Source organism: Rana temporaria, chromosome 4 (assembly GCF_905171775.1).
Source record: "Rana temporaria chromosome 4, aRanTem1.1, whole genome shotgun sequence".
NCBI lineage: Eukaryota > Metazoa > Chordata > Amphibia > Anura > Ranidae > Rana > Rana temporaria.
The window spans coordinates 121,395,740-121,421,982 of record NC_053492.1 but is presented as its reverse complement, the minus strand read 5'-3'; the positions used below and the strand labels follow the sequence as shown (position 1 = coordinate 121,421,982).

The 26,243-nt window shown below is 43.1% G+C and overlaps 1 protein-coding gene across 1 annotated transcript; it reads left to right on the top strand.

The window, feature by feature from the left end:
- Positions 1 to 2,779: 2,779 nt before the first annotated feature.
- On the top strand, positions 2,780 to 26,143 carry FAM168B (family with sequence similarity 168 member B). The gene is made up of 7 exons (XM_040348984.1): positions 2,780 to 2,922; positions 16,056 to 16,135; positions 19,244 to 19,324; positions 21,128 to 21,270; positions 21,909 to 22,086; positions 22,784 to 22,912; positions 24,592 to 26,143. The coding sequence occupies exons 2-6, from the start codon at positions 16,066 to 16,068 to the stop codon at positions 22,897 to 22,899; spliced, it is 588 nt and encodes a 195-aa protein (XP_040204918.1). The 5' UTR covers positions 2,780 to 2,922; positions 16,056 to 16,065; the 3' UTR covers positions 22,900 to 22,912; positions 24,592 to 26,143.
- The last annotated feature ends 100 nt before the right edge of the window (positions 26,144 to 26,243 follow it).

Genomic DNA, 26,243 nt, shown 5'->3' with positions numbered 1-26,243 from the left:
CAAAATTGTCCGAAGTGTCCGCCATGATGTCGCAGTTCCGAAAAAAATCGCTGATCGCCGCCATTAGTAGTAAAAAATTTTTTTTTTATAAAAATGCAATAAAACTAGCCCCTATTTTGTAAACGCTATAAATTTTGCGCAAACCAACCGATAAACGCTTATTGCGATTTTTTTACCAAAAATAGGTAGAAGAATACGTATCGGCCTAAACTGAGGAAAACATTTTTTTTTTATATATATATTTTTGGGGGATATTTATCATAGCAAAAAGTAAAAAATATTGCATTTTTTTGTCAAAATTGTCGCTCTATTTTTGTTTATAGCGCAAAAAATAAAAACCGCAGAGGTGATCAAATACCACCAAAAGAAAGCTCTATTTGTGGGAAAAAAGGACGCCAATTTTGTTTGGGAGCCACGTCGCACGACCGCGCAATTGTCAATTAAATCGACGCAGTGCCGAATCGCAAAAAGGGGCAAGGTCCTTTAGCTGCATTTTGGTCCGGCTCTTAAGTGGTTAAGGCCTTGTTCACATGTTGTACTGACAGTGAAAGTTTAGCCTATTCCCAACTAAGCTTAACCACTTCAATACCAGGCACTTTCACCCCCTATTTGCTGATTGGCACTGTTGTTGGCACTGATTGGCAGTTTTAGGGGCACTGACAGGCGTTTATAGAGGGGGACAGGCTGGCTATGGGCACTGATTGGCAGCTGATGAACACTGATTGGCAGCTGATGGGCACCTTTTCATGGGGGCTGTGCTGATAATCAATGTGCGGATTATCAGCACAGACCCCCCCCCCACACCCCCAACAGGGAGAGCGGCAGATCAGCTCTCCCTGTCAGCGTAAACAAAGGAAAGCCGCTAACTGGCATTTCCTGGTTCACGCGATGATCAGCTGTGATTGGTCACAGCTGAACATGTGGTAAGAAGCCTCTGTCAGAGGCTCCATACCACGATGGGAGTGACACACCGCTAGGGCGACCACATTTTCAAACTACCATTCAGGGACACCTTCCCTTTCCAAAAATCAGCTTGTGATTGGACACAAGAGGCAGGATTCATGATTTCTCCAATCACAAGCAGGGGGCGGGATTGTGATCCTCCAGGTATTCCCGGCCAGGACAAGTACTGTCAGTTGGTAGATTGCGCAAAAGAATTACATGTTATAATTACCCGGAGAAGCTCTATACCTTTGGAACAGGTTTAGCTCAGGGCTAGGGTGCCTGCCCTGCATGCATTTGACTCTGGGTTCAAGCCCAGGAAGGTCTGCGTTGTCATGTGGCCAGGGCTCAGCGTGGGCGCATTTCCACTGTTTTGTTTTTTAACTACAATTTACATTTTTATTCAAAATCAAATTAGTTGCCCCAAAATTAACAAACATTTCACTTTTTTGCACCAAAACTATTGTGACCGTCACATTGCGCCGGACAACATAGCTAGCGCACACACACACTTTTCACACATGTTTGGGACCATTCACATTTACAAAGCCATTAGTGCTATACAACTGCACTGATTACTGTGTAAATCTCACTGGCAGGGAAGGGGTTAACACTCACTAGGGGCTTAAATCAGTTCCCTACTGAGTGATTTTAACTCTAGGGGGAGGGGGACTCACAAGGGGAGGACACCGATGTGTCTGTTCCTCTGTACTGGCAACACACATCCGTCTCCTCACCTGACACCACCATTGTGGATCTGTGTGTTTACACACACAGATCCACTGTCCTGCCGTGATCGTGGGCAATCGCGGGTGTCCGGCGGACATCCCGGCCGCCGGGCACCGGGTCCTGAGCGATGCCGCGCGCCCCCCAGGCGGCCGCGAAGCCCAGCACGGGAGATCCCATCTGTGGACGTCATATGACAATGGGCAGGGAGGGGAGTGGTTAAAAGAGGTGGTGATATGTCGACAAGAAAAAAAGAAGGGGGGGGGCATACTCCATGGACCACGGGGTAATTTTTCTGCAGTCGCACTTCTATCTCTCCTATCTGCCCGTCACCTGCCCTTAGGGTTGCCACCTTTTCTTCAAGCCAAACCCGAACACTTTAGCGGCACAGGGCACGTTTTTTCCCGTAGTATACACAATCGGATAATAAAAGACCTGGGGCACCTGCGGGTGCCTCAAGGACAGTGGTATTGCAGCGCGCTGCGGCAAACAGTGGGTGTGGCCAAACTGCTCTTGCTGACATCGTGGCTCCCCCTCAGTGATGCCAAACCTGCCCCCAGACAGCGGCCCGCATCTCCCGAATGGCAACAGATTTTTGTGTGACTACGTCAGTTACTTGGGGAGCCACAGCCCAGTCTAAATAATGTGTCCGGGTTTCAGGCAGACTGAAACCCGGACACAAGATCCCAAACCCGAACTGTCCGGGTGAATCCTGGACAGGTGGCAACCCTAAGTTGAAGGTTTTACATCTTGTGTGGACATTGCAATTTCTACAGACTTCCTCCCCTGACAATGAACTTAGAGGTAACGTGCAAAACCCAAATCTAAACCAGCAGCTCCTACAGGGATAGTGCTACATATACATAGACTTATTCATTTGTGTTGGATAACTAGCCTTATTCTGTCCTAATAACTACCAGGGTCCCTGCATACTGCATAGGCCCAGGTTGGGCCCTCCCTGCACTGTCAGCCCAGTGTCCGCACACATGACAATGAATACACACGCACGGACACTTCGAAAACAGATTGGAACCAATAGAGATGCCGCGATTGACCCCACGTGACTCAGGCAGCCCCGACTACTCCCCCAGTCCATCAGACAGGAGCAAAGGGGGCGGGAGAAGCTGGCGGCTCTGACAGGAAGTGACGACACGGACCCGTAGGTTGTTGCTGCACGGTATTTCCTCCTCGCAGAAAGAAAGGAAGAAACCCGGACACGGCGGTGTAAGAAGAGTGCTGACCAGAGACCGAGAGGTGAGAGAATGGGTTGGAGATGGAGGGGCGCCCAGTGCTGCCTTCACCTGGAGTTCATTTACAGGGATTACTCCTACCCGGGATGAGGCCTACCTCCCCTTCCCCATCCGTCCTCTGTGTCCGTCCATCCAGGGGAATCACTCTGCCGCCTCTCTGAGGGAAGGGGGGACTCGGAGGATGGCTGCACATATACATGGACAGGTGTGATGGCTGAGAGTGTATATCATGGAGGGCTCACCGCACAGAGGACACCGAGCACAATAGACACACATCCCCCCACCCAACCCTTCCCCCATCGCCACTGAGCGTCCTCGGCCTAGCGCTCCGCTCATTGCTAGCGCTCCATATCCAGTGTGAGGGATCTGTATTCCCTCCGTGGGCTCACTAAAGGCCAATAGACTGTGTAGTAAATGGGGGGCTTCTATCGCCCTATTATGTGCAAGAATGTTGCTCTTTATTTATTTTTTATATTTGTAGCTTGCATCTGGTTATTCTTTACAAAGTAAAACACCATCTTATTTACTAAGATCTGGAGCAGCTTCCCTACAGCGTGCACCTGCAAAGTGCATTGTTTGCCTTTAGTAAATGCCACCATATATAAATATCTCCATTACATTTAGTGATGGGCAGCGTTTGATCACAATGCACTAGTCTGATTATTGATGTATGTGTCGCCAGCGCACAAAAAGTGTCAATATCTTTTTAATTTTAAATAATGAGTCTGCTGCCGTTATAAAATCCCCACCAATGATGCGGAGTAAGCGATATCGCATCAAGGAGATGGCTGCGCCAACCTAAGTAATATATATTTTCCATCACCTCTTAGAACTGTGAACGTTCATAAATAACACATCATGATCAAAAAAAATGTAAGTGCAATTTTTCCTCATAAGTTAATAAACAAAAATCGTATATTTAACAAAAAAACAGTCCCAGTGTCTCTTCAAAGATGATTATCTACATCCCGTGACTGGAAAATATTTATTTCATTAATTCCTGAGATACCGCCACCTTCTAGCAGAAATGAGATCAGCAAACGCCTTTGGTTTATGTCGGGGCTAACCACTCCGCTCACACGGGTAAATCTGCGGATTTTCCAAACGCTATGCCAGTGATCACTCCATACACCTCCGCATTGATTTATCTCAGGATATCATAGAAAGCAAACAGCCATCATTGCACCATATATTATGCTTTTATTTAGTAAGATGAATACAAATATGGTGCCTGTGGACCGCCACAGTCTTGCCAGCGATGCATTTGGGGCTAGTATGCGTAGTTCGGTTTTATATTTAGGTTGGTTGTTATTTACAAAAGTGAAGCATCTTATTTACTAAGATCTGGAGCAACTTCCCTACAGAGTGCACCTGCAAAATGCACCATTTATTTGCCTTTAGTAAACCCCCCCCCCCCCCCAAATATATATCTCCATTGTAGATAATTACATTTAGTGATGGGCAGCGTTTGATCAGAATGCACTAGTCTGATTATACAGGATTTATATAGCGCCATCGGTTTGCGCAGTGCTTTACAATGTTGTACAGGAGGAATCGGGGGGGGCGGGGGGGGCGCCCTGCTCATTAGAGATTAGTCTAGGACAGTGATGGTGAACCTTGGCACCCCAGATGTTTCGGAACTACATTTCCCATGATGCTCGTGCACTCTGCAGTGTATTTGCGCATCATGGGAAATGTAGCTCCAAAACATCTGGGGGTGCCAAGGTTCACCATCACTGGTCTAGGATGATTGGCCCCCCCTTTCCATATGGCGTTCTTCAGTTTACAGGTAAGTAAGCAGCAGGGGTGACGATCTACACAGGGAGAAAGTGCATGTTGAAGGCTGGGTTCACATTCGTGGGATGTCGGAATGCATGCAAATTTGCACAGGTCCCCGCAGAACACACACACAAAAAAAAAAAAAATCTTTTGCACGTGTTTGGCGATGCCGTTAATTGTTGGCACCCCAATGCACCTTGTGCAGTGTTTCTCAATTCCAGTCCTCAGGCCCCCCCAACAGGTCAGGTTTTCAGGATTTCCATTATTTTGCACAGGTGATTTGATCAGTTTCACTGCCTTAGTAATCACCACAGCCTTTTCATCTGAGGGAAATCCTGAAAACCTGACCTGTTGGGGGGGCCTGAGGACTGGAATTGAGAAACACTGACCTTGTGGAAGTTTGTGTGAAATTGCACAATAAAACACATGGTAAAGTACCGCACATTTTAGTGTGTTGGATTTTTTTAAAGGTAATCTCGCGCTGTGCTGTCACTTTAAGGCTCCATGCGCATACTGGAGCTCATAAACTGAATTATTTTGGAGTTTGGGCGTTTTTTTTTTTTTTTTAAAGCCCATTTACTCCACTCTGTTATCCTATGTGTCCATGCATTGCACAGATGGACGTTTTTGGACATTTATCAATAGTGACATTTATGGGCTGTTTTCTGAACGCCCTAAAATCACGTTCAGGAGTCATTTTTCTGACCACAAACGTTGATAAATGCGCTGCGAGTGGCCGGAGCTGCAATTGCGTCGCTCCCGCGCATTTGAGCGAGAGCCCTCGATTCCAGCAAGAAGCTCTGAAGTTGGACCTTCAGAGCACATGGCCGCTGAAGTCAGCGGCTGCATGCAGGTTGAATATTTCCTGAACTGTGTACTTTTAGGATATATTAATTTTTACCTACAGGTAAGCCTTATTATAAGCTTACCTGTAGGTACAAATTACAAAAGCTATACAACTGCTTTAAATAAATAAATAATAAAAAGAAAACGCCAGAAAAGCTCAAGAAAAATGCTTCCCTTTTTAATTTTATGTATGTGTTCACACTGGGACATTGCGGTGTTAAAAAAAAAAAATTCTGCTTGCTGCATTTTTGGAGCATGTTTGGTCTTTAACCACTTCCATACCAGGCCTATTTTGGCACTTCTCTCCTACATGCATAAATCATATTTTTTTTTTGTTAGAAAATTACTCAGAACCCCCAAACACTATATATGTTTTTTAGCAGACACCCTAGGGAATAAAATGCCGGCCATTGCAACTTTTTATCTCGCACAGTATTTGCGCAATAATTTTTCAAACGCCTTTTTTTTGGGGGGGGGGGGGGAACGTTTTTGTGAATTAAAAAAATAACAAAACAGTAAAGTTAGCCCAATTTTTTTGTATAATGTGAAAGATGAAGTTACGCCGAGTAAATAGATACCTAACATGTCACGATTTAAAATTGCGCACACTCATGGAATGGCGCCAGACGTCAGTACTTAAAAATCTCCATAGGCGTCGCTTATTTTTTTTTTACAAGTTACAAATTTAGAGTTAGAGGAGGTCTAGTGCTAGAATTGTTGCTGGCGCTCTAACGCACGCGGCGATACCTCACGTGTGGTTTGAACGGCGTTTACATATGTGGGCGGGACTTGCGTGTGTGTTCGCTTCTGAGCGCGAGCTACCGGGGAAAGGGGCGTTTAAATTTTTTTATTTTATTTTTTATTGTACAAAATTTCTTTTATTTTTACACTTTTTTTGACATTTTTTTTTTTTGGATCACTTTTATTCCTATTACAAGGAATGTAAACATCCCTTGTAATAGGAATGATTTGTGACAGGTACTCTTCATGGAGAGATGCAGGGTCAATAAGACCCCACATCTCTCCTCCAGGCTGGAAAGCATTAGATCGTAAAAAAAAAATTCACCGATCTCATGCTTTCAGCCACGATTGCGGCTGTGTTTACATTCCAGGACCCGGGCATGACGTCATAACATCGCGCCCGGGCCTCCGATGATCATAGAGATGACTGGTGACCAGTCTACTCTATGGTTTCCATCGGACGCCGGTGGATCGGGTCTCCGATGGCAAAGGAGAGCCCGGAGAAGCACCGGATGGCGGGAAGGGGGGGCGTCCCCTCCCGCCGCCTATAAGAACGATCAAGCGGTGGAACCGCCGCTATGATCGTTCTTGGGGTGCAGGGATTCGCCGGCTGAAGAGATGGATATCTGAATGATGCCTGTGGCTGCAGGCATCTTTCAGATATCCCCACTGAAAGTCCAGGACGTCATATGACGTCCTTGGGCTGGAAGTGGTTAAAAAACAAGCACATCCCCATTGAAAACGTGGCAACACAGATGCATTTTTGTCTCGATTTTAATGGAGGTGTGGTTTTTGATTCACATATCCTATGAGAAATGCACTGAGCTCACGGCAAAATTACATATGCATTTTTACCATGTTTTTGCTACTGATCAGTATGTAGGTAGCCTAAAGGCTAAGTTCACCCTGGGAGCACCGTTGTGGGGCCATTTACAATGTGCAGTGGGCATCCAGGTGTGAAGCCACGAGCTGTCAAAACTGGGTGCCCACAGTTCAGATGTCAGGGAGAGACGAAAGACGGGGACAGCTCTGGACCCTGGGAAAGGTGAGTGTCTGTTAAACATCAGCAGCTACAATTTTTGTAGCTGCTGACTTTTAATAATCACAAAATTGACTGGAGCTCCTCTTTAGGCTGCAAAGGCAGCTGGCTGAGGGTGTACACATGCCACAGCCTCATCAAAAACGATACCTCCTGTTCCAATCAGAGTGCCGTACCACCTCCTATCGCTACCATTCCAAGTGAATGGGGCTGCAGTTTAACTGCATGTTATGCAGTGGCGCAGCATTAAAGGGTAAAAATGGGTGTTAAGGATTGCCAACTGTCAAAAATCTCTAAAAAGCATTTTACTGCAGATCACTTTTCAGAGGAGTGGAAAATCCGAGCAGATAAATCAATTCAGAATATGTTCCGTATCCCTAGATTATACAATAACAAGTAATTATGGACTTTTAGAATACCACAGCATAAATGTTTTTTATATATATATATATATATATATATATATATATATATATATATATATATATATATATATATATATATATATATATATATATATATATATATATATATATATATATATTTTTTTTTCTCCACAATTGCATAAAACCCACCTAAAAAGTATGTACATAGAAAAGTATGTGCAGTATACAGCATAATGGTAAATGCAAACATCAGTCAAGGGCTGAAACAACAAATCGATTAATCGACAACTACCGTATATATTAGCGTATAAGCCGATCATTTCATCCCCCTTTTTTTGGCTTATACTAGAGTCGGTGTACCTAAAGGGGCCGCGAGCGTCCATTGTTTAAAAGTCGCGGCTTCCCCCTGGTCCCTTCCATGATAGGCGTTTCCCAGCAGAAATTGCGTTCAGTGTTCCGCCAATCAGTGTCGACTTTTCATTCTCTGACAAGAGAACGTCCGTGATAGGCTGAACACAGTGTCTGCTGGGAAACCGAGTCCAAGGATGAGAAGACGTCCGTGGTAGGCGTTTCCCAGCAGCCTATCACGGAACAGGACCAGGAGGAGACTGAGACTTTTACACAATGAATGGATGCCCGCAACCTGTAAAAATTTCAGTTACCCTGACTTGGGCACAGTGAGGTAGGAATGGGCACAGTGAAGCTGCAAATGGGCATTGTTGGCCCTCTTTTCCGCTTACAGTGGCTGCTGCATTCTCACCCTCGGCTTATACTTGAGTCAATACGTTTTCCCAGTTTTTTTGGGGGGTACAATTGGGTACCTCGTCTTATACTCGAGTATATACAGTAATCGATTTTGAAATGATTACCATTTTCATAATTAATCGGCCAGTAACGTAATTGGGTTAAAACTAAAATGAGCCCTTTATAGTACAAAAGGAGCAAATCACTACTGTAAATATTACTTTCACTGTTCTACAGTAAAAAAAACGAACTCCCTAATGAACCCAATTATTATTTTTGTACTATAAAGGGATTATTTTTATTTTTTTATAACCCCATTATGTTATTAACCACTAGCAGAACAGCCGCGGCAGGTCGGCTCAGCTGCGCGAAATCACGTAATATTACGTCATTCCGCATTTCAGCCAATAGGGGCGCGCGCCCCCTGGTGCTGATGCAGGTGCCCGGCCGGCGCGATCACTGCCGGGCACCCGCGATCGCTTGTTACAGAGCGAGAACCGGGAGCTCTGTGTGTAAACGCACAGCTCCGGGTTCTGTCAGGGGGAGAAATTACTGATCGTCTGTTCATACAATGTATGAACAGCGATCTGTCATTTCCCCTAGTCAGTCCCACCCTAGGGAACATAATTAACCCCTTCCCTGCCAGTGACATCTTTACTGTAATCGCTATAAAAATGCAAATGTGTCCGCCATAAGGTCGCAGTACCGATAAAAATCGCAGATCGCTGCCATTACTAGTAAAAAAAAAAAATATTAATAAAAATGCCATAAAACTATCCCCTATTTTGTAGACGCTATAACTTTTGCGCAAACCAATAAACGCTTATTGCTTTTTTTTTTTTTTTACTACAGAAACCGGTTTAAAAGCAAACTGCATAGGTGTGTACTGAGCCTTATGCTGGCCACACGGATCGATTTTCAGGAGAGAATATTCATACGGAAAATCTTTGTACATTCGCTGAATGAAAGAGCGTTTGAAATTTTTACTTTTTAACATTCAGTTTTAAAATGAATGTAATTTCTAAAACGAAAACCACATTCACTGTCTCAGAATTCCTTTGACCAAGAAGTTTTCTATTATTTCTAATGATAATATTTACCAGATTCACCCTCTAATAGTTAATACAGTATATCTAATCTGTGAGATATTCTCAGAGTGCATTAGAGATTTTGCTCCCTAACCATATAGTTGGTTATTTATATTTACCACTGCATAGAGATATTTAAAGCGGCAGTTCACCCGAAAACATTTTTTTAACCTTAGATTGGGCCTAATTACGGGAAGCAGAATCGGGTGTTTTGGTTAAAAATAAATGAAGTAATTACCTTTTTTGAGATAGATGTTCTCCCGCCGCTTCCGGGTATGGTCTTCGAGACTGGGCGTTCCTACTTGATTGACAGCCTTCCGACGGTCGCATACAGCACGTCACGAGTTGCTGAACGTCGTTGTGGCGCTATACGGCGCCTGCACACCGACGTTCGGCTACTTTCGGAAACTGGTGATGTGCTGTATGTGACAGCCTTCCGACCGTCGATCAAGTAGGAACGCCCAGTCCCGCAGCCCATACCTGGAAGCGGCGGGAGAACATCTATTTCAAAAAAGGTAAGTGCTGCATTGATTTTAACCAAAACACCCGATTCTGCTTCTTGTAATTAGGCCCAATCTAAGGTTAAAAATTGAGTTTTTGGGTGAACCTCCACTTTAAGAATAAATTGGCTTTTTTCTTTTTCTTTTTTTAAGATAATTAATTGAAACAATCGGCCAACTAATTGATTATGCAAATAATTGTTAGATGCAATCGGTCCATACAATAAGTACATCATAATGCAAGTTGCTTGTCTTCCTTTTCAGTGAATTTCAGAGTGATGTCCATGCCTGCAGGAGTTTTGACTTGCACACATTGTTTATTATTGTCCACTCTTTCTGTTTGTGGATGATGATGGGGGGGTTAACTTTTTTCCTTATCAATATACAGCCGTCACATGACCCATACAAATATATTTCAAATGAAATCTCTATTGTGAAAATAACATGGTGTAGGCAGATTCCTGTCAGTCACACACCTCACCAGCCTGTCTTAGAATAAGAGGGAGGTGAAGCCACTATCAATCTACATGTAATGTCTTGCCCCATTGTGTTTTAGCTGGTTAGTAGGCAAGGAGGAGGAGGGAGTTGTCATTTACTTTTGTGTATACAGCCACATGTGTGAATCTAGAGTCACATGGGCTACTCGGATGTCGCAGAGAAGAAATGCTCAGCATAGAAACTCACTTAAAACTGAGCATGTGCAGAGTTGCCACCACAACTTCAAAATCCTTAGCTGAATTGCGGACATGGTACAGAAGGTGGAGCTGGAGAACAAGCAGGATCAACCATTTTTTTTGCAGAATACAGAAAATGAGTCCCGTAGTGAGTGAGAATGAACAGCATGTATTTCAGCACTTGACCTCCTAGCTATACTGAAAATTTCAGCTTAGTGGGAATTCTCCGCTCTGCTTTAATGCAAGGCTTAATAACTCATTTAGTCTAGGGGGTGGAATACTTGCATCAAGGCTGTCTACCTGAGCTAGCTGGGGGAGTGTAGGAAAGGCATATGACAGCCATGGTTCCCAATATTAAGGAACTTAGCAGGAGTGTCTTTGTGGATGCTAGACATCTGTTTGTTAAACATCAACGCAATTATGCAATCTCTCACTCCCTGGAAGGGGACAGATGGTTTCTTTCAGGCTTTGGCAGTTGTTCTTTTGGCTGTCAAAAATAAATAAAAAGCAAGCTTTCGCTGATAGGCGAACAGGCCTGGAAGTGGGCATTGAATATAGTAGGGCAACCTTGTTTTTTTTTTTTTTCATATGAGGTGGAATAAAGTGAATAGGAGTCCAAAAACACGGGACCCCGAAACAAATTTGTCTAGGGCACGCCCACCATGTGTGAACATCATCATCCTGCTGGCCCCAGAAACAGCAGTCACCGTAGGATAGATTGGCATGGGCAGGGACCCAATACCATCAGAGTAGCACCTTATTCGCCGCCTCCAAGGTGGCTGTATTAAATGAGCATTTGGCCACACAAGACCAGGCCCGCACCAAGTCCAACTCGGTTGCCAAGTCTTCCCACTGAGCTATGTTGGTGAGAGGGATGGAAGAACAAATTAAATATTTTGAAATCGGTACGTTCAACTTCTGCACAGTGAGCCGAGCCAAAGTTGGAGGTAGCGGAAGAATTTCACCTCTGGAATGTCGTGAGACTCCCAAAGCGAAGCCCACGATGGGAATGATCTGGCGGTTAGAAAGTGTCAGACATGAGTTAACCCATTAGCAACCCACCACCAGGAGAATGTGTGTGGTTGGTCTTAGCTTGGGCGGGGGTGGAAGAGGGTTATTGGTGATTGCGAGCAAGGGCATAAAGAGCGACATTAATCCGGCTGAGTACCGTACAGAATGCCAGACTTGTAGGGTGTGATGCCTATGCAGATTCCATAACAATGAGTGGAGTTTATGGGGGAGCCATTGGAGGGAAAACATTGTGATAGGAGTGCAGTCAGGCCAACCAGGACAAGCGTGGGGACTGCCAAGACCACAAGTGCCGATTTAAGGAGCAAATAAATGGATAATTGGATGTAAAGGGCGAAATTGGGAAAGGCGTTAGACGAATACCAAGGTAATCAATGTGGGAGGATGTCCAGTGGAAGTGGGGACTGTAAGAGCTGGGCACAGAGGGCATTACTGTCTTCTGCCTCTTAAAATTGGGAAGTGATGAGAAATGACCTGTGTATTTCACCGAAGCAGAGGGGTTGAGTACAAGGCCTGAATTTAGGCTAAGATGACCTCTGAAACTCCAGCGGGACCATACGAATCACAGGTTCTCGCATGACAGGGAGTCCAAGGCTTTATAGAGCTCTAAAGAGAACAGGAACCTTTTTGGCCGGTGTATAAGGTTGACAGCTTTGCAAATATCAGAGGCCTGGCGTCTAGGAATAAAGTTGGGCCTTTATAGACTAGGCGGCGCAAATATTTATTGATATGGAGGCTTTACCTGCTTTGCCCATTGGTAGAGGAACTTCATTAAAATATTCCCAAAATGGGTCTCTTTTAGGGCCTGCTGCCATTTTTGCTCCTCCGGGGGAGGAATAAAGCACTTCAGTCTATGTGCAGAAAGATCACAAGGTTTATAAGCTGTTTGGGTTTCACTTTTCATTTTTACTGCTTGCCCTTCCTCCTCACACTTAGAGCTTGGTACAGATGCATTTTTCTTCAAACAATCATACAGTTTGTAGTGTACAAAGATTTGAAAAACAATGCGGGGAAGACTAAGTTCAGGAATATTCCTTTATCTCATGTTTACTATGAAACGGTATGACTGCATCAATGCAGTGTATGTTATCTCTGCCTGCAAATATTGTAGAATATACAGCCTAATGCTACCCAACTAAGTTCCATTTCATGCTGAATCAACTCAATTATTACTGTATCTTAAATAGAAAACTCTTTAGATCAAGGCTCGACAATATCCGGGCGCCCGGTCTCAAATGCGACAAGAAATAACGACCTTGCGCCCAGGGAAGCTTAGACCTGCAGAAGGCCGCGGCCTCAATTACCGGCCGGCGCGAGCCTGCCACGATCACGCGGAGGTGGGGGGTGCGCAAGGAGACAAAGGATGAGGTAACCTGTGTCTCTGTGCGCCTCCACCGCGCTGGCTGGTAATTGAGGCCGAGGCTTTGCAGCCTTCTGCAGGCCTAATCTTCCTTCCTTCATGTGTGGTTTGAATACCGTTTTACATATGCGGGCACTACTCACGTATACGTTGGCTTCTGCGCGCAAGCTCAGCGGGACGGAGCGCGTTTTCTGGCTCCTAACTTTTTTAGTTGGCTCCTAGATTCCAAGCAAATTTGTCAAACCCTAACTTGGATGTTTGAGTTTTACTCAAAGCATTTTATCAAAACAATTTTTTCCCTACTCTTATAGCAGTTTATATTTACTAAAACTGCATTTCCATGTTTCGTGTACTGCGGGAGACCAGATATAATGAATGCAGGGTCCTGGAACACTTTAACCACTTAAGCCCCGGTGCGATGTGGCTCCCAAACAAAATTGACTTAAAGGGTCACTAAAGGAGTTTTTTTTTTTTTTTTTTAGCTAAATAGCTTCCTTTACCTTACTGCAGTCCTGGTTTCATGTCCTCATTGCTCATTTTTGCTTTGATGTTGCTGTAAAACTGCTCTGATCTCCACACTTCCTGCTTGTCTGGCTCCTTATAACCACAGTACTGGGAGCTTTTCACGGTGGTCTAAGCTGTCATTACTGTGTGTCTAAAACTTAACAGAACCAATCAGATTCATTTTAAAAACAAAACACTGCCCTGGATTTGTTTGTTTTTTGTTCTGTGGGTCTCTTTACTTCACATAAACATGAAACCAGTTTAAAAACGAAAGTGAAACTAGAGGTACATTATATGATTGAATTCTATTTTTAATCATTTTTAAAAGGAATCGGTTAACTTTTATGTCTCTATACCCTGTAAACAGTCATTTCAGCAAAAAAAATGTTTTTCCTTTAGTGATCCTTTAATTTTTTTTCACAAATAGAGCTTTCTTTTGGTGGTAAATTGAGTGAGCATTTTCCAACAATGGTGATTCCATACTTTTTTTGTCAGGGGTTGTAGTATGAGAAAACACTTTCCATTTGTCTGCAGAGAGGCCGGCCCTTCTACATAGATGAAGGTAAATCTAAAGGAAATTGACAGAGTTGTATAATGTATGGGCTGCCTTGGGTAGGTGCTGCTACTGACTTGGTTTTAAGTTCAGAGACTGGGGCTCTAATACCCAGGACTTGGATTTATCTAGTGAGTTAGCATTGTCCTGAATGCTTGCTCCTTCCACTAGTTAATAAAGCTGGATCAGGATGGCTGTCCTTGAGTCTCTGTAACGGACTTCTCCCGACTTCTGAACTGTGCCAAGCTGAGTAGCACTGCTTGGCTGGCTGGTACATTGCTCAGTGGATTGGTAGCAGCCTGCCCAGTCACAAGCCAAGTTGTCTCTGTACACCTGATATCAAATGTCAGAGTACCGAACTAAGCAGTATGCTGGCCATGCAGTACCCCGCTAGAGCTTCCATGTTTTTAGGTAAGCCTCTATATTAAGGCTTTCTACAGCAGCCTGGATCTACTGGTAGTTTACACTGAAGGTATACTCTGCTTAACCTCTTCCATACCGGGCAGTTATACACACTTCCATACCAGGCCTATTCTGGCACTTCTCTCCTACATGTACAAATCATAATTTTTTTGCTAGAAAATTACGCAGAACCCCCAAACATTATATATGTTTTTTTAGCAGACACCCTAGGGAATAAAACGACGGTCATTGAAACCTTTTATCTTGCACGGTATTTGCGCAATAATTTTTCAAACGCCTTTTTTTGGGAAAAAAATTGTTTCATGAATTAAAAAAATTTAAAAACAGTAAAGTTAGCCCAATTTTTCTGTAAAATATGAAATATGATGTTACACCGAGTAAATAGATACCTAACATGTCACGCTTTAAAATTGCGCACACTCATGGAATGGCGCCAAACTTCGGTACTTAAAAATCTCCATAGGCAACGATTTGAAATTTTTTACAGGTTACCAGTTTAGATTTACAGAGGAGATCTAGTGCTAGAATTGTTGCTGGCACTCTAACGCACGCGGCGATACCTCACATATGTGGTTTATACAGCGTTTACATATGTCGGCGGGACTTGCGTGTGCGTTCGCTTCTGCGCGCAAGCTACCGGGGACAGGGGCGTTAAAAAAATAAATTTTTATTTCTTTTTTTTTTTTTATATATTTCTTTCTTTACACTTTTTTTTTTTAATTTTTTTTTTTTTTTTTATCACTTTTATTCCTATTACAAGGAATGTAAACATCCCTTGTAATAGGAATGTGTGTGACAGGTACTCTTTATGGAGAGATGCAGGGTCAATAAGACCCCACATCTCTCCTCCAGGCTGGAAAGCATGAAATCGGTGAAAAAAAATTCACCGATCTCATGCTTGTGGTTGCTTAGCAGCCGCAATCGCGGCTTTGTTTACTTACGGGGACCCGGGCGTGACGTCATCACATCGCGCCCGGGTCCTCCGACGGTCATAGAGATGACTGGTGACCATCTGGTCACCAGTCATCTCTATGCTTCCTGCGAGCGCCGGACGATTCGTTCTCCGGGCCCCCGATGGCACGGGAGAGCCCGGAGAAGCACCGGATGGCGGCGGGAGGGGGGGGGATGTCCCCTCCCGCCGCCTGTAAGAACGATCTAGCGGCGGAACTGCCGCTATGATCGTTCTTACGTTGTGCAGAATCGCCGGCACAAGAGAAGGATATCTGAATGATGCCTCTTAGCTGCAGGCATCATTCAGATATCCACACGGAAAGCCCAGGACGTCATATGACGTCCACTCTGAACGGCAGAAGTTCTTTGTGGACGTCATTTTACTATGGGCCGGTAGGGAAGTGGTTAATGTATTTTTCCATGCAATGCTGAGTTTAAAGGGTGCCAGGTTTAATTTTATTAAGGCATGCAAATATCCTGACTGCTGTAGTAATTCATTTTTTCTTCTTCTCCTATTTAGATCTAAAATCATGAATCCTGTCTATAGCCCTGGGTCTTCTGGGGTTCCATATGCAAATGCCAAAGGTATTGGATATCCTGGTAAGCAGCTTTGCCTCTTCAGTCTCATGTTTGTTTGTTTTTGAAGCCAGTTTAGATGGATGAATGCTATTCATTATCCATAATATGTAAATGTAATGTTATTTGGTTTAACATTGGATAAATTGCATTATGTGAGTACAGAAATACTCAATACTGCACTGTTTTAAATTGCTTGTACTGTGGACTGTTCTGCTGCAGAGTAAAGTAAGAATTTTTGTCTGGAATGGCATCCTTTAGAGCGGGGGGGGGGGGGGGCAGCGATCTACCAGTAGATCTCAGACAGGTGACTGGTAGATCTCAGTCTGGGCTTGCTGACCCACAATTGCAGAGCATCAGAGTGCAATGCAGAGGGAACACTTGTAAAGTTGGAGGTATAGTAAGGATCAAGAGCTGCATAAGCCTATACCTCCTCTAGTGCTGCCTAGTGTCCCATGTGGAGTGATACCAACTGCTCTCCACCTCTTATCCCAGCTAGCGGTCTCCAGAGTGGTGCCAGCAGCAGGAAAGATCTCTAGGTCAGTGTGAAGCAATACATTGGGCAAAATAGTATAGGGCTGCTTTCACACTGATGTGCTGCGGTTTACTCACACCACGGGTGCAGTGCACTGTAGCTTTCTGCACTAAGCCGTAGACTTCTATTATAACCTGCGGGTTTGGTGCACTTTCTGAATACAGGAGTTTTGGCGTGCTTTCAGAAAGCGCACCACACCTGCAGGGTATAAAAGAAGTCTATGGCAAAGTGCAGCTAACCCAGGAATTTTGCAGATGCACCCGCAGTGCAGGTAAACCGCAGCACATCTGTGTGAAAGCCTTGTAGGGGGTTAATTTGCAGTTTGGGACTGGTAAAACCCCATAATTAAGATGTTTTTATCACAGTTGCATCCCCTTTTAGCTGTAGTGGCGAGGGGTGTACGGATGTCGCAGCAAAAGTTATACACCCTGTCATGGTTGGTGGGTGTAGCACTTGCCAAACAAGACTATCCTAAAAGTGCCCTGCAATTTTGTGCAATACAACAAACAAGAGGTTAAAGCAGGCAGTGTCGTGTTGCTTTCTCCCCGCCTGCTTTAACTCCTTGGACCCTGCATAAGCATGCAGTTGTGGGGCACTTGCACAGTGGCCCCATTTACTTGAATTGGTCACGATTGGCAGGCGGTGGCACCCACAAAAAGCAACCGGTTTTATTTCCTGCTGCGGCATGTGTACACATTTTGGCTGCTGCCTCAGCAGCTCTTGGGGGTAGAGATTGAGGCAGTAAAACCGTGACTCAACCGCATGGTTTTACCACCCCACAACTTTACATGTGAATGAGCAGTAAGGGTGCAGCTGCCAAATGCAACTAAGGTCTCATTCACAAGTGCAGCAGATTGTGAGGAGGAGACGCTGTGCCCAGTGATCTTTGACTTCTCCAATGTTGTTCAGGTAGATCTCCACCTCTTTAAGGCTGCCTACCCCTGCTTTAGAGCCTAATGAAACCATTCTGGGATGCAGAATCCAAATACCTGCAGCATCCTATGCTAGTAAAAACGGCTGTAATCATAAAGCCATGGGACTAGTTACTGGGAGGGTACATTTTAAGCAGTGTTAGAGGTTGGTTGTACTGTATCAATGTACCTGTTTGATTCTGCTTGGTGTGACCCACAACTTTGTCTCTTCATGGGGAATAGCAGGCTAAGCAGAATTGTATATACATTTCAAGCACAGCCAGTTGGTTTTGTTCCATCAGATAAATCTTTGGGTAACCCAAATGCTGACATATGTATCCTTTTTTACTTTTATGTGTATGACAACTTTAAAATGAAACCTGAATATTTCCTATAGTAGGCACAAAGTGTGCAGAAGTAACAATAAGCATCTTGTTTTTACCATCCCCGTGTTTCCCTGCTACCCAAATCTACTGCAACGGCCCCTAGAAACTCGTGTACGTTTCTGAGGCATTCATAAATTGCATAGGGTAGCGAAGTCGTCCTCGGCTGCCGTGTAGGATTTGGGATGGAGTGTCCACCATACACGGAGGCCCTGGGCATTTCTCTGGGTTTTGGTGGTGGATCAGGGTTGGTGAGCGCATGGAAGGAAAGCACGGGGTGCCTTTTTCATCTATGAATCAAACCTGTTCGCTTTTATTTGCCTAAAATAGGTAAAGTAAGCTGAGGTGCAATTGCAGAGTTTCTAAATTAAATTTTTATTATTTTTTCTCTAAAAGAAGATGGCATACTTGCCTGCTCTGTGAAAGAATATTGCACAGAGCAGCCCCAAACCTTTTTCTGGGGTCCCCCACCAGCGCTTATCGCTCCTCCTCTTCTGAGGAAGCCAAGCCGTTTTCCGTCGGGGCGCACGTAAATGCTTGTGTGCATTCATTGACACGTAACTTGGGACCCAACACTCATGTGATTTGACAGCCAAATTCTCCCGCTGCTGCCACTCTGTCCTGGGAATGCAGGGAGAGGACCACTACAGATGAGCACAGTGCTGGAACAAGTAAGGACTCGGATAAGTATTTAGGAGGTAAGGGGGCGATACTGGTAGATGAGACCTGTCTGATTACAAAAAAATATATATTTTTGCTATCGGATTCTATTAGAGAACTGCCGGTGACTTGTCCTCAATGTTCCCCTATGGGGGAAGTTCCTCCACTGACTGCGCAGGCGCAAACTTCCCGACGGAAATCCCCGAACCTCGCCCGGCATCCAGGCTCATTCTTTAACATCCCCGTGGATTGGAGGATGTTAAAAAAAGAGCCAGGAGGCCGAGCGAGCGAAGCGAGCCGTCCGAGCGCAGCGAGGCCGACTGGCCACTTTCCTCTAAGTCCACGTCGCCCTGGATGCCGGCCGCCGTTCGGGGATTTCCGTCAGCAAGTTTGCACCTGCGCAGTGCTTGAAGGAACTTTCCCGATGGCTGGAACCATCTCTGCGCATCAGTTCGCGCATGCGCTGGAACTTCCGTGATACCTGGAACCAGCATGGCAGATCACCGGCATATAGCTGTTTTATCTAAATGTTTCCTGAATGAACAACTGGAGTACTCAGTCTTATTCTATACATCAGTCTTTTACTGTAATATATTCACTTGTATTTACTGTATATATTTTTTTTAACAACTTTCCTCTGTAGTTGGCTTTCCAATGGGGTATGCTGCAGCTCCTGCCTATTCGCCCAATATGTACGCTGGTGCAAATCCTGCCTTCCCATCAGGTAGGTTGTGCTTGTTTTTCGCCTTGTACCTCAGTGTAGTTTTGTAAAATACTCAATCTTCCATATGTAATTTAGGTGTTCAGTCACTAATATTGAATTTGTTCGTTTACTATAAAGCAGTGGTCATCAACCCTGTCCTCAGGGCCCACTAACAGGCCAGGTTTGCAAGATAACTGAAATACATGACAGGTGATCTCATTTGCTGCTCAGTGGTTGCAGTATTCTAGACTGCATCTCCCCAAGGTAATACATAAAATCTGGCCTGTTGGTGGGCCCTGAGGACGGGGTTGATGACCACTGCTGTAAATGGTTGCTCAGTTCTGAGGCCAAGTGAAGATGTTTTGTATTTAATTTGTATGGGCGCCTTTGTTTAACCACTTCAATACCAAGTACTTCCTGCCCAAGCTAATTTTCAGCTCTCAGCGCTGTCGCTGTTTAAATGACAATTGCGCGGTCATGCTACACTGTACCCAAACAGAATTTTTATCTTTTTTTTTTTTTTGTTCCCACAAATGGAGCCTTCTTTTGGTGGTATATTATCACCTCTGCTGTGTTTATTTGTGGCTGAACAAATAAAAAAATACTGAAAATTATAGTTTTTCTTTTTGTTTCTGTTTATAAAATTTTGTAAATAAGTTTTCTCCTTCACTGATGGGCACCGATGAGGTGGCACTGGTAGGCAGCAGTGATGGGCAGTACTTGGTACTTATAATGGGCACTGGCAGGCATTGTGGATGGGCACTGGCATACCTGGTGGTCCAGTGTGGGTGGCCATCCCTAGTGGTCCTGGGCGTGAATCCGAGGGGGGTGGGGCTGCATTAATAAACAATCGGCACAGACCCCCCCCCCCTTTCTCCAGAGTTACATTGTGATCAACTGTGATTGGACACAGCTCTTTACTGAGATCGGTGTGTCAGACTAACACACCACGGAAGTGCCTAATCTGAAAGTCAAAGCACAGGGCCTATCTAGCCCTCTTGTCTTTTATTTGTATTGTAATTTATTCAGTGAATTGTATTGGATAAAATTTGATCCCAAAAGCAAGGCTGATGTGTCTCAGTGATGACTAAGGGTCTTTGCACACAGTAGCTCCCTTTCACACTGGGACAACTTGTCATGTGATTTGACAGATCAAAGTCGCATGACGAGTTGCACCCCAGTTCTGTCTATGGAACCATTCATATTGGTGCAACTTTGATTTTTGAAAAGTTTCCTGCACTATTCTTGACAAGTTCATGTGTGACTTTAATTTGTGCATGAAGTCGTAAAGCCACACGTGAAACCACGTGATCTACTAAATGCCTGTCACTACCAATGAACTTGGCAGCGTTCAATTTGATCAACAGCTGATTAAATCGATGGGATGGAGGGTCTTTTGTTTGCCATTTTTATCTGGCTTGACCAGTTCATGATCACATTGACGTGTGGCTACCATAGTGTATATGTGTGTGTGTGTGTGTGTGTATATGTGTGTGTGTGTGTGTGTGTATATATATATATATATATATATATATATATATATATATATATATATATATATATATATATATATATATATATATATATATATATATATATATATATATATATATATATATATATATATATCCCATAATTTAGTTTTTATAGGTTAATTCTTCATAGGTAATAAAAAATTTGGCAATGATTTTAGATCTCGCCTTCTCAATTTGGATGAGATAAATGTTTGTTAGAGGTGCATCAGTAGTAACCAAACTGTGATTTCAACTCCTAGCAATACAGGATCTGAAGTTCTGTGCTAATTGTTCTTGTTTGTTGTTCAAGGATATACGACAGGAACGCCATACAAAGTGTCATGTTCTCCCACCAGCGGGGCTGTGCCACCTTATTCTTCTTCCCCAAATCCTTACCAGACTGCAGTGTATCCAGTACGAAGTGCCTATCCTCAGCAAAATCCATATGCACAGGTAATTTTTATAAACTTTTAAGAAAATTTCTCGAAGGAATAGTTGATGGAAAATCCTCAGGGTTTTTTTTTTTTTTTTTGTGATTTGATTCTATCTTTCATGTGAATCATAATGTTTACTATGAAATAGACACATGCTTTGTCCGTTCTAAACCCCTGTGTTTAGAACGGACAAAGCATGTTGCATATCAGGCTTCATAAGTGGGTGTATGCTAACCTTCCTGGTAGAACCAAGAAAAATGCTAGGTATGAGGGGACACGTGACACTCGATGGGGGGCCCCCCCCCATTCTGTCGTCGGACCCCAACCCTGTAGTACAGAAGACGTCTGAGGCCCAATGCAGATCTGAACTTGGTGTAAACTCGCCAAGCTGTTTCAGGATAGGTGGGCTTCAGCACAGGCTGTTTATGGTGCCATCATTTAACCCGCAGTTATGTAGTGTGAGAGCCTGCCTCATCATGCGCATATATATTTATATTTTATTTGAAAGGCCCTTAAACAATAGATTCGTTGGCAGGTCTAGAAAGATTTGAGCTCCCAGGTGAATTTTTTCAATTGGATTAAAAAGTAGTTTTTCTTGGCCTTTCTTGTTTGGAAATTGTTTGCATCTAAGGTTTGTCTTTTTGTTTATTTTTACAGCAAGGAACATATTACACACAGCCTCTGTACGCAGCTCCTCCACACGTAATCCATCACACCACTGTTGTGCAACCAAATGGAATGCCTGCAACTATGTATCCTGCACCCCTCCCCCCTCCTAGAGGTAGTGGGATGACTATGGGGATGGTAGCTGGGACCACCATGGCGATGTCAGCAGGTACTTTTCCATTTTTCCATCCAATCTTTTGTGTTAACTGGTCTGGTGGTAAAGTAAACTTGTCCAAAAAAAAAAACCCTCTAAGGCCCCTTTCACACTGGGGCGAAAGCAGCGTCGGCGTTAAAGCGCCGCCGATTTCGCTGCTCTATTTGACCGCTTACGGACCTCTGTGGATATATAGTGGTAACCTCCTGAAGTTTTTTAAAGCGACGCCTATGGATAGTAAACATTTTATTTTTTTGGCGCTGCGTGTGTACAATTTTAAAGCGCAACATGTTTTGATATCCATTTACTTCTCGTGACATCTAAATTTTAACAAACAATTGGGTTATGGATTTATTTTTTTTGCATTAAAATGTAAAGTGTTTTTCCAACAAATTGCGTTTGAAACACACACATTTTTTTTCTTTTTTTTTTTTAAAGTAATTTTCTATCAAAAAACTTGATTGTTGCATGTGAACATAGTGCCAGAAAAAGCCTGGTCTTCAAGTGGTAACAGCCATGCAAGTCGCAATGAACTTGGAGAGAGATTTTCAAACTTACTGCAATATGAGTCGCAGAGATTTGAATGGTTCTAGTCCCGGCAACTTGTCATGTGATTTTGAGCTGACAAATCGCATAACAAATTGCTTCAGTCTGATCCGGGGGGTAAAAACTGTATAATGCATTTATTAATAAAAATGATTTTATTCTGTAGGTACATTGTTGACCACCCATTCACCCACACAAGTAGCTCCTCATCATCAAGTCACAATGCCTGCATACCGGGCTCCAGGGACACCAACTTATAGTTATGTCCCACCACAGTGGTGATTAACCAACCAGTGTAAGTGTATAATACTCATTTTTCTGGCATGTGTTTGGAATATGATTGGTTATGTACAGTATGTATGTTTTATTTCTGACTTTAGTTTTTTTGTAACAATTTTGATTAAAAAAAGCACCCTTAAATCCTCCAGATTTTTACGTTTTGAGGACCAGTTCACACCAGAGGCAGTGGGGGGTTTTTTTTTTTTTTCTACATCAAAAACACCAGATTATATGGGTTCCAATGTGGTCAATTCCAGAGCAAAAAAAAATAGTACATGCTCTGTTTTGTGTGGTGGTGGTTTTAACCACTTAAGAACCGCCTAACGACGATCTACGTCGGCAGAATGGCACTGCTGGGCACAATCACGTACCTGTACGTGATTGTATAAAGCCCAGCGGTGGGTCGCGGGCGCGCTCCCGCGACCCGGTCTGAAGCTCCGTGGCTGCGGGACTCGCGGACCCGATCGCCGCTAGAGTCTCGCGAACGGTCCCCGGAGCTGAAGGGGGAGAGCCGTGTGTAAACACGGCTTCCCCGTTCTTCACTGTGGCGCTGTCATCGATTGTGCGTCCCTATATTAGGGAACACACAATCGATGATGTCAGACCTACAGCCACACCCCCCTACAGTTGTAAACACACTTCAGGGAACATATAACCCCTTCAGCGCCCCCTTGTGGTTAACTTCCAAACTGCAACTGTCATTTTCACAATAAACAATGCATTTTAAATGGTCCCAAAATTGTATGAAGTGTCCGCCATAATGTCGCAGTCACAAAAAAAATCGCTGATCGCCATTAGTAGTAAAAAAAATATAAAAATATCCGCTATTTTGTTAACGCTATAAATTTTTGCGCAAACCAATCCTATCGATTGGTTTGCGCAAAATTTATAGCGTTTACAAAATAGTGGATATATCGCTTATTGCGATTTTTTTTTTTTTTTTTTTTTTTTTTTTTTTTTTTAAACCAAAAATAGGTAGATTAAGTATCGGCCTAAACTGAGGGGGAAATTTTTTATATGTTTTTGGGGGATATTTATAGCAAAAAGTAAAAAATATTGAATTTTTTTTTCAAAATTGTCGCTCTATATTTTTGTTTATAGCACAAAAAATAAAAACCGCAGAGGTGATCAAATACCACCAAAAGAAAGCTCTATTTGTGGGAAAAAAGGACGCCAATTTTGTTTGGGAGCCACGTCGCACGACCGCGCAATTGTCAGTTAAAGTGGCGCAGTGCCGAATCGCAAAAATGCCTGGTCTTTTACCTGCATTTTGGTCTGGGTCTTAAGTGGTTAAAGAATAAAAATGCATGCCAAAACACTTCTGGACTGCGTTTTTGTGATGTGAACCAACCCTTAGAGAGAACTTTAAAGCGGAGCTCCACCCAAAAGGGAAGCTCTGCTTGTTCGCACCATTCCACTGCCACATTTTCACAGGTGCCCGCTCCCAGGTATGATTGCAGCAGCAATCTTCTAGCATTTCCCTGATGACTTATTTGGTTGTACAGTATGTTTTGTTAGAAGTTCATGCTGAGCAGTGAAGCAACATGTGGCCAGTTGGATACATAAACTAGGAATGTTAGTTTGAAGTGACTCAACATTGGGTTGTAACACCTCTGCCCCCCCACTCCCATGTAAACGTAGTTACCAATTGTTTTATTTTTTATTTTTTTATTAACACTTTTATTTTTTCTGCAGGTTTAAAGATGGAAGATATGCAAGCAAGAAAGAGGCTCATTAGTTGGTGCTGAAGCATTCCTGCCTCCAGCAAGAAGTTTCTTCCTTCTGAATTCTCTCAACACTTTGCCTAACACTAATTCAGGATTCGAAGATTTCCATTATTGCATATCTTAACATCTTGGGACTCTAGTGGTTGTCTTATTATGAAAATCCTGTTTTGTGGACAGTCTTGCAATTTTTTTAGCTAATTCTAATGATAAAAAGGGAGTTATAAAGTTGTTTCAATCCATATCTAGTTGAATGCATGTTAAAACACAAACCGAAGCTTGCTCAGTTATTGCAGTGACATATGCAAGAAAACATCATATGCAAAATCCAAAGGAATAGGTATAAAGAGATTTGAAGGCCTTTTCCCTCTTTTGGGAGGCCTCCTGAGCTTGAGGCAAGACTAATCACCCAGTGTGTACTTTGAGTGTTGCTCTATCATTTTTTGAAGATTGTTGCTAGTTAAATGGTGCCATGTTTTAAAGAGAAACGTAATCTACTACATCATATAAAAATAGTGTATTTCAGAATAATATACCCAGCTTCACACTAGAACTACTAGTTTCTTTTTTTTTTCCATTCCTATTTTTTATTATTTTGTGTTTAAATAGGAATAGCTGACTCATTTTGATGTGACCAGCTAACTGTATGACTAAGAAGATTTCTTAGTGTTAGGATGCAGTGTGTGGCTTTGAACACTATTGGTCTATATCATTATGGGGTACAATTGCTGCCACACAAGTTGACAGCTTAAATGTGTTTAGTATTGCCTCTGCATTACTTGCAGGTAAGAGAAACGACACATTTTGCATTCCACTAACACAGGACCTGCTTCTTATGCTCTCATTTTTTTGATTTAAAGATATTGAGAGAAAAAATAAACTATGCATCAGGAAATGTGAAGAAAAGGAAGTGAAAGGTGGAGATTGGTTCCCTTTCAGCTCATACGATACAGTAACCACATTTAAATGGCTGTTTTTTTTTTTCTTTGTTTTTTTTTATGCTCACTTTATGCAGAAATTTTTGTTTGCATTCCACAGTAAATAAATAAATATGCTGGACATTCCTAATTCTAGTGTGCATAAATGAGTCATTAATGAGCTTTGTTAGTGTTTTGTACATTTTAGATGCCAGATCATTACTGCTGAGATTACGGGAAAACTTGGCAGTTAGTAGTAAAATATCATCTAAATATCGCCTTTTTTTTTTTCCTCTATAAATTAAAAAAAAAATAATGGGTCAAGCCCTCCTTTTTTGAACAAGGAAAACAAAAATGCATTTCTGTAGCTTCCATCATTTTGAAGGGGACAGATGCACTTAACATCCACTTTGGTCCTAATGTATACATGCTTTCAGTGTTGCCCATTGACAATTTTTAGGCAAACTTTTAGAAAGGTGCATTTTATGGATCATCCTTAAAGGTTTTCTTTTCTTTGTTTTAATCTTTGGTATTCTCCCTATGTCAGTTCTGTCTGGTAGGCTGGCTGTATGAGCTCTGACTGGATAATAAATGGCTTCCCACATATTCAATGTACCTGTGAGGTTTTCTTAGAATTTGGTGTTCTGGTAAAAAAAAAAGCATACTTTACTTTTTTTTTTTTTTACCCTTGTATATCAGGTATCCC

Coding starts and splice junctions, on each gene's coding strand:
- FAM168B (XM_040348984.1), top strand. CDS start 16,066: ATGAATCCTGTCTATAGCCCTGGGTCTTCTGGGGTTCCATATGCAAAT. Junction 19,325..21,127: donor AAATCCTGCCTTCCCATCAG/GTAGGTTGTGCT, acceptor TTGTTGTTCAAG/GATATACGACAGGAACGCCA. Junction 22,087..22,783: donor CACCATGGCGATGTCAGCAG/GTACTTTTCCAT, acceptor TTTATTCTGTAG/GTACATTGTTGACCACCCAT.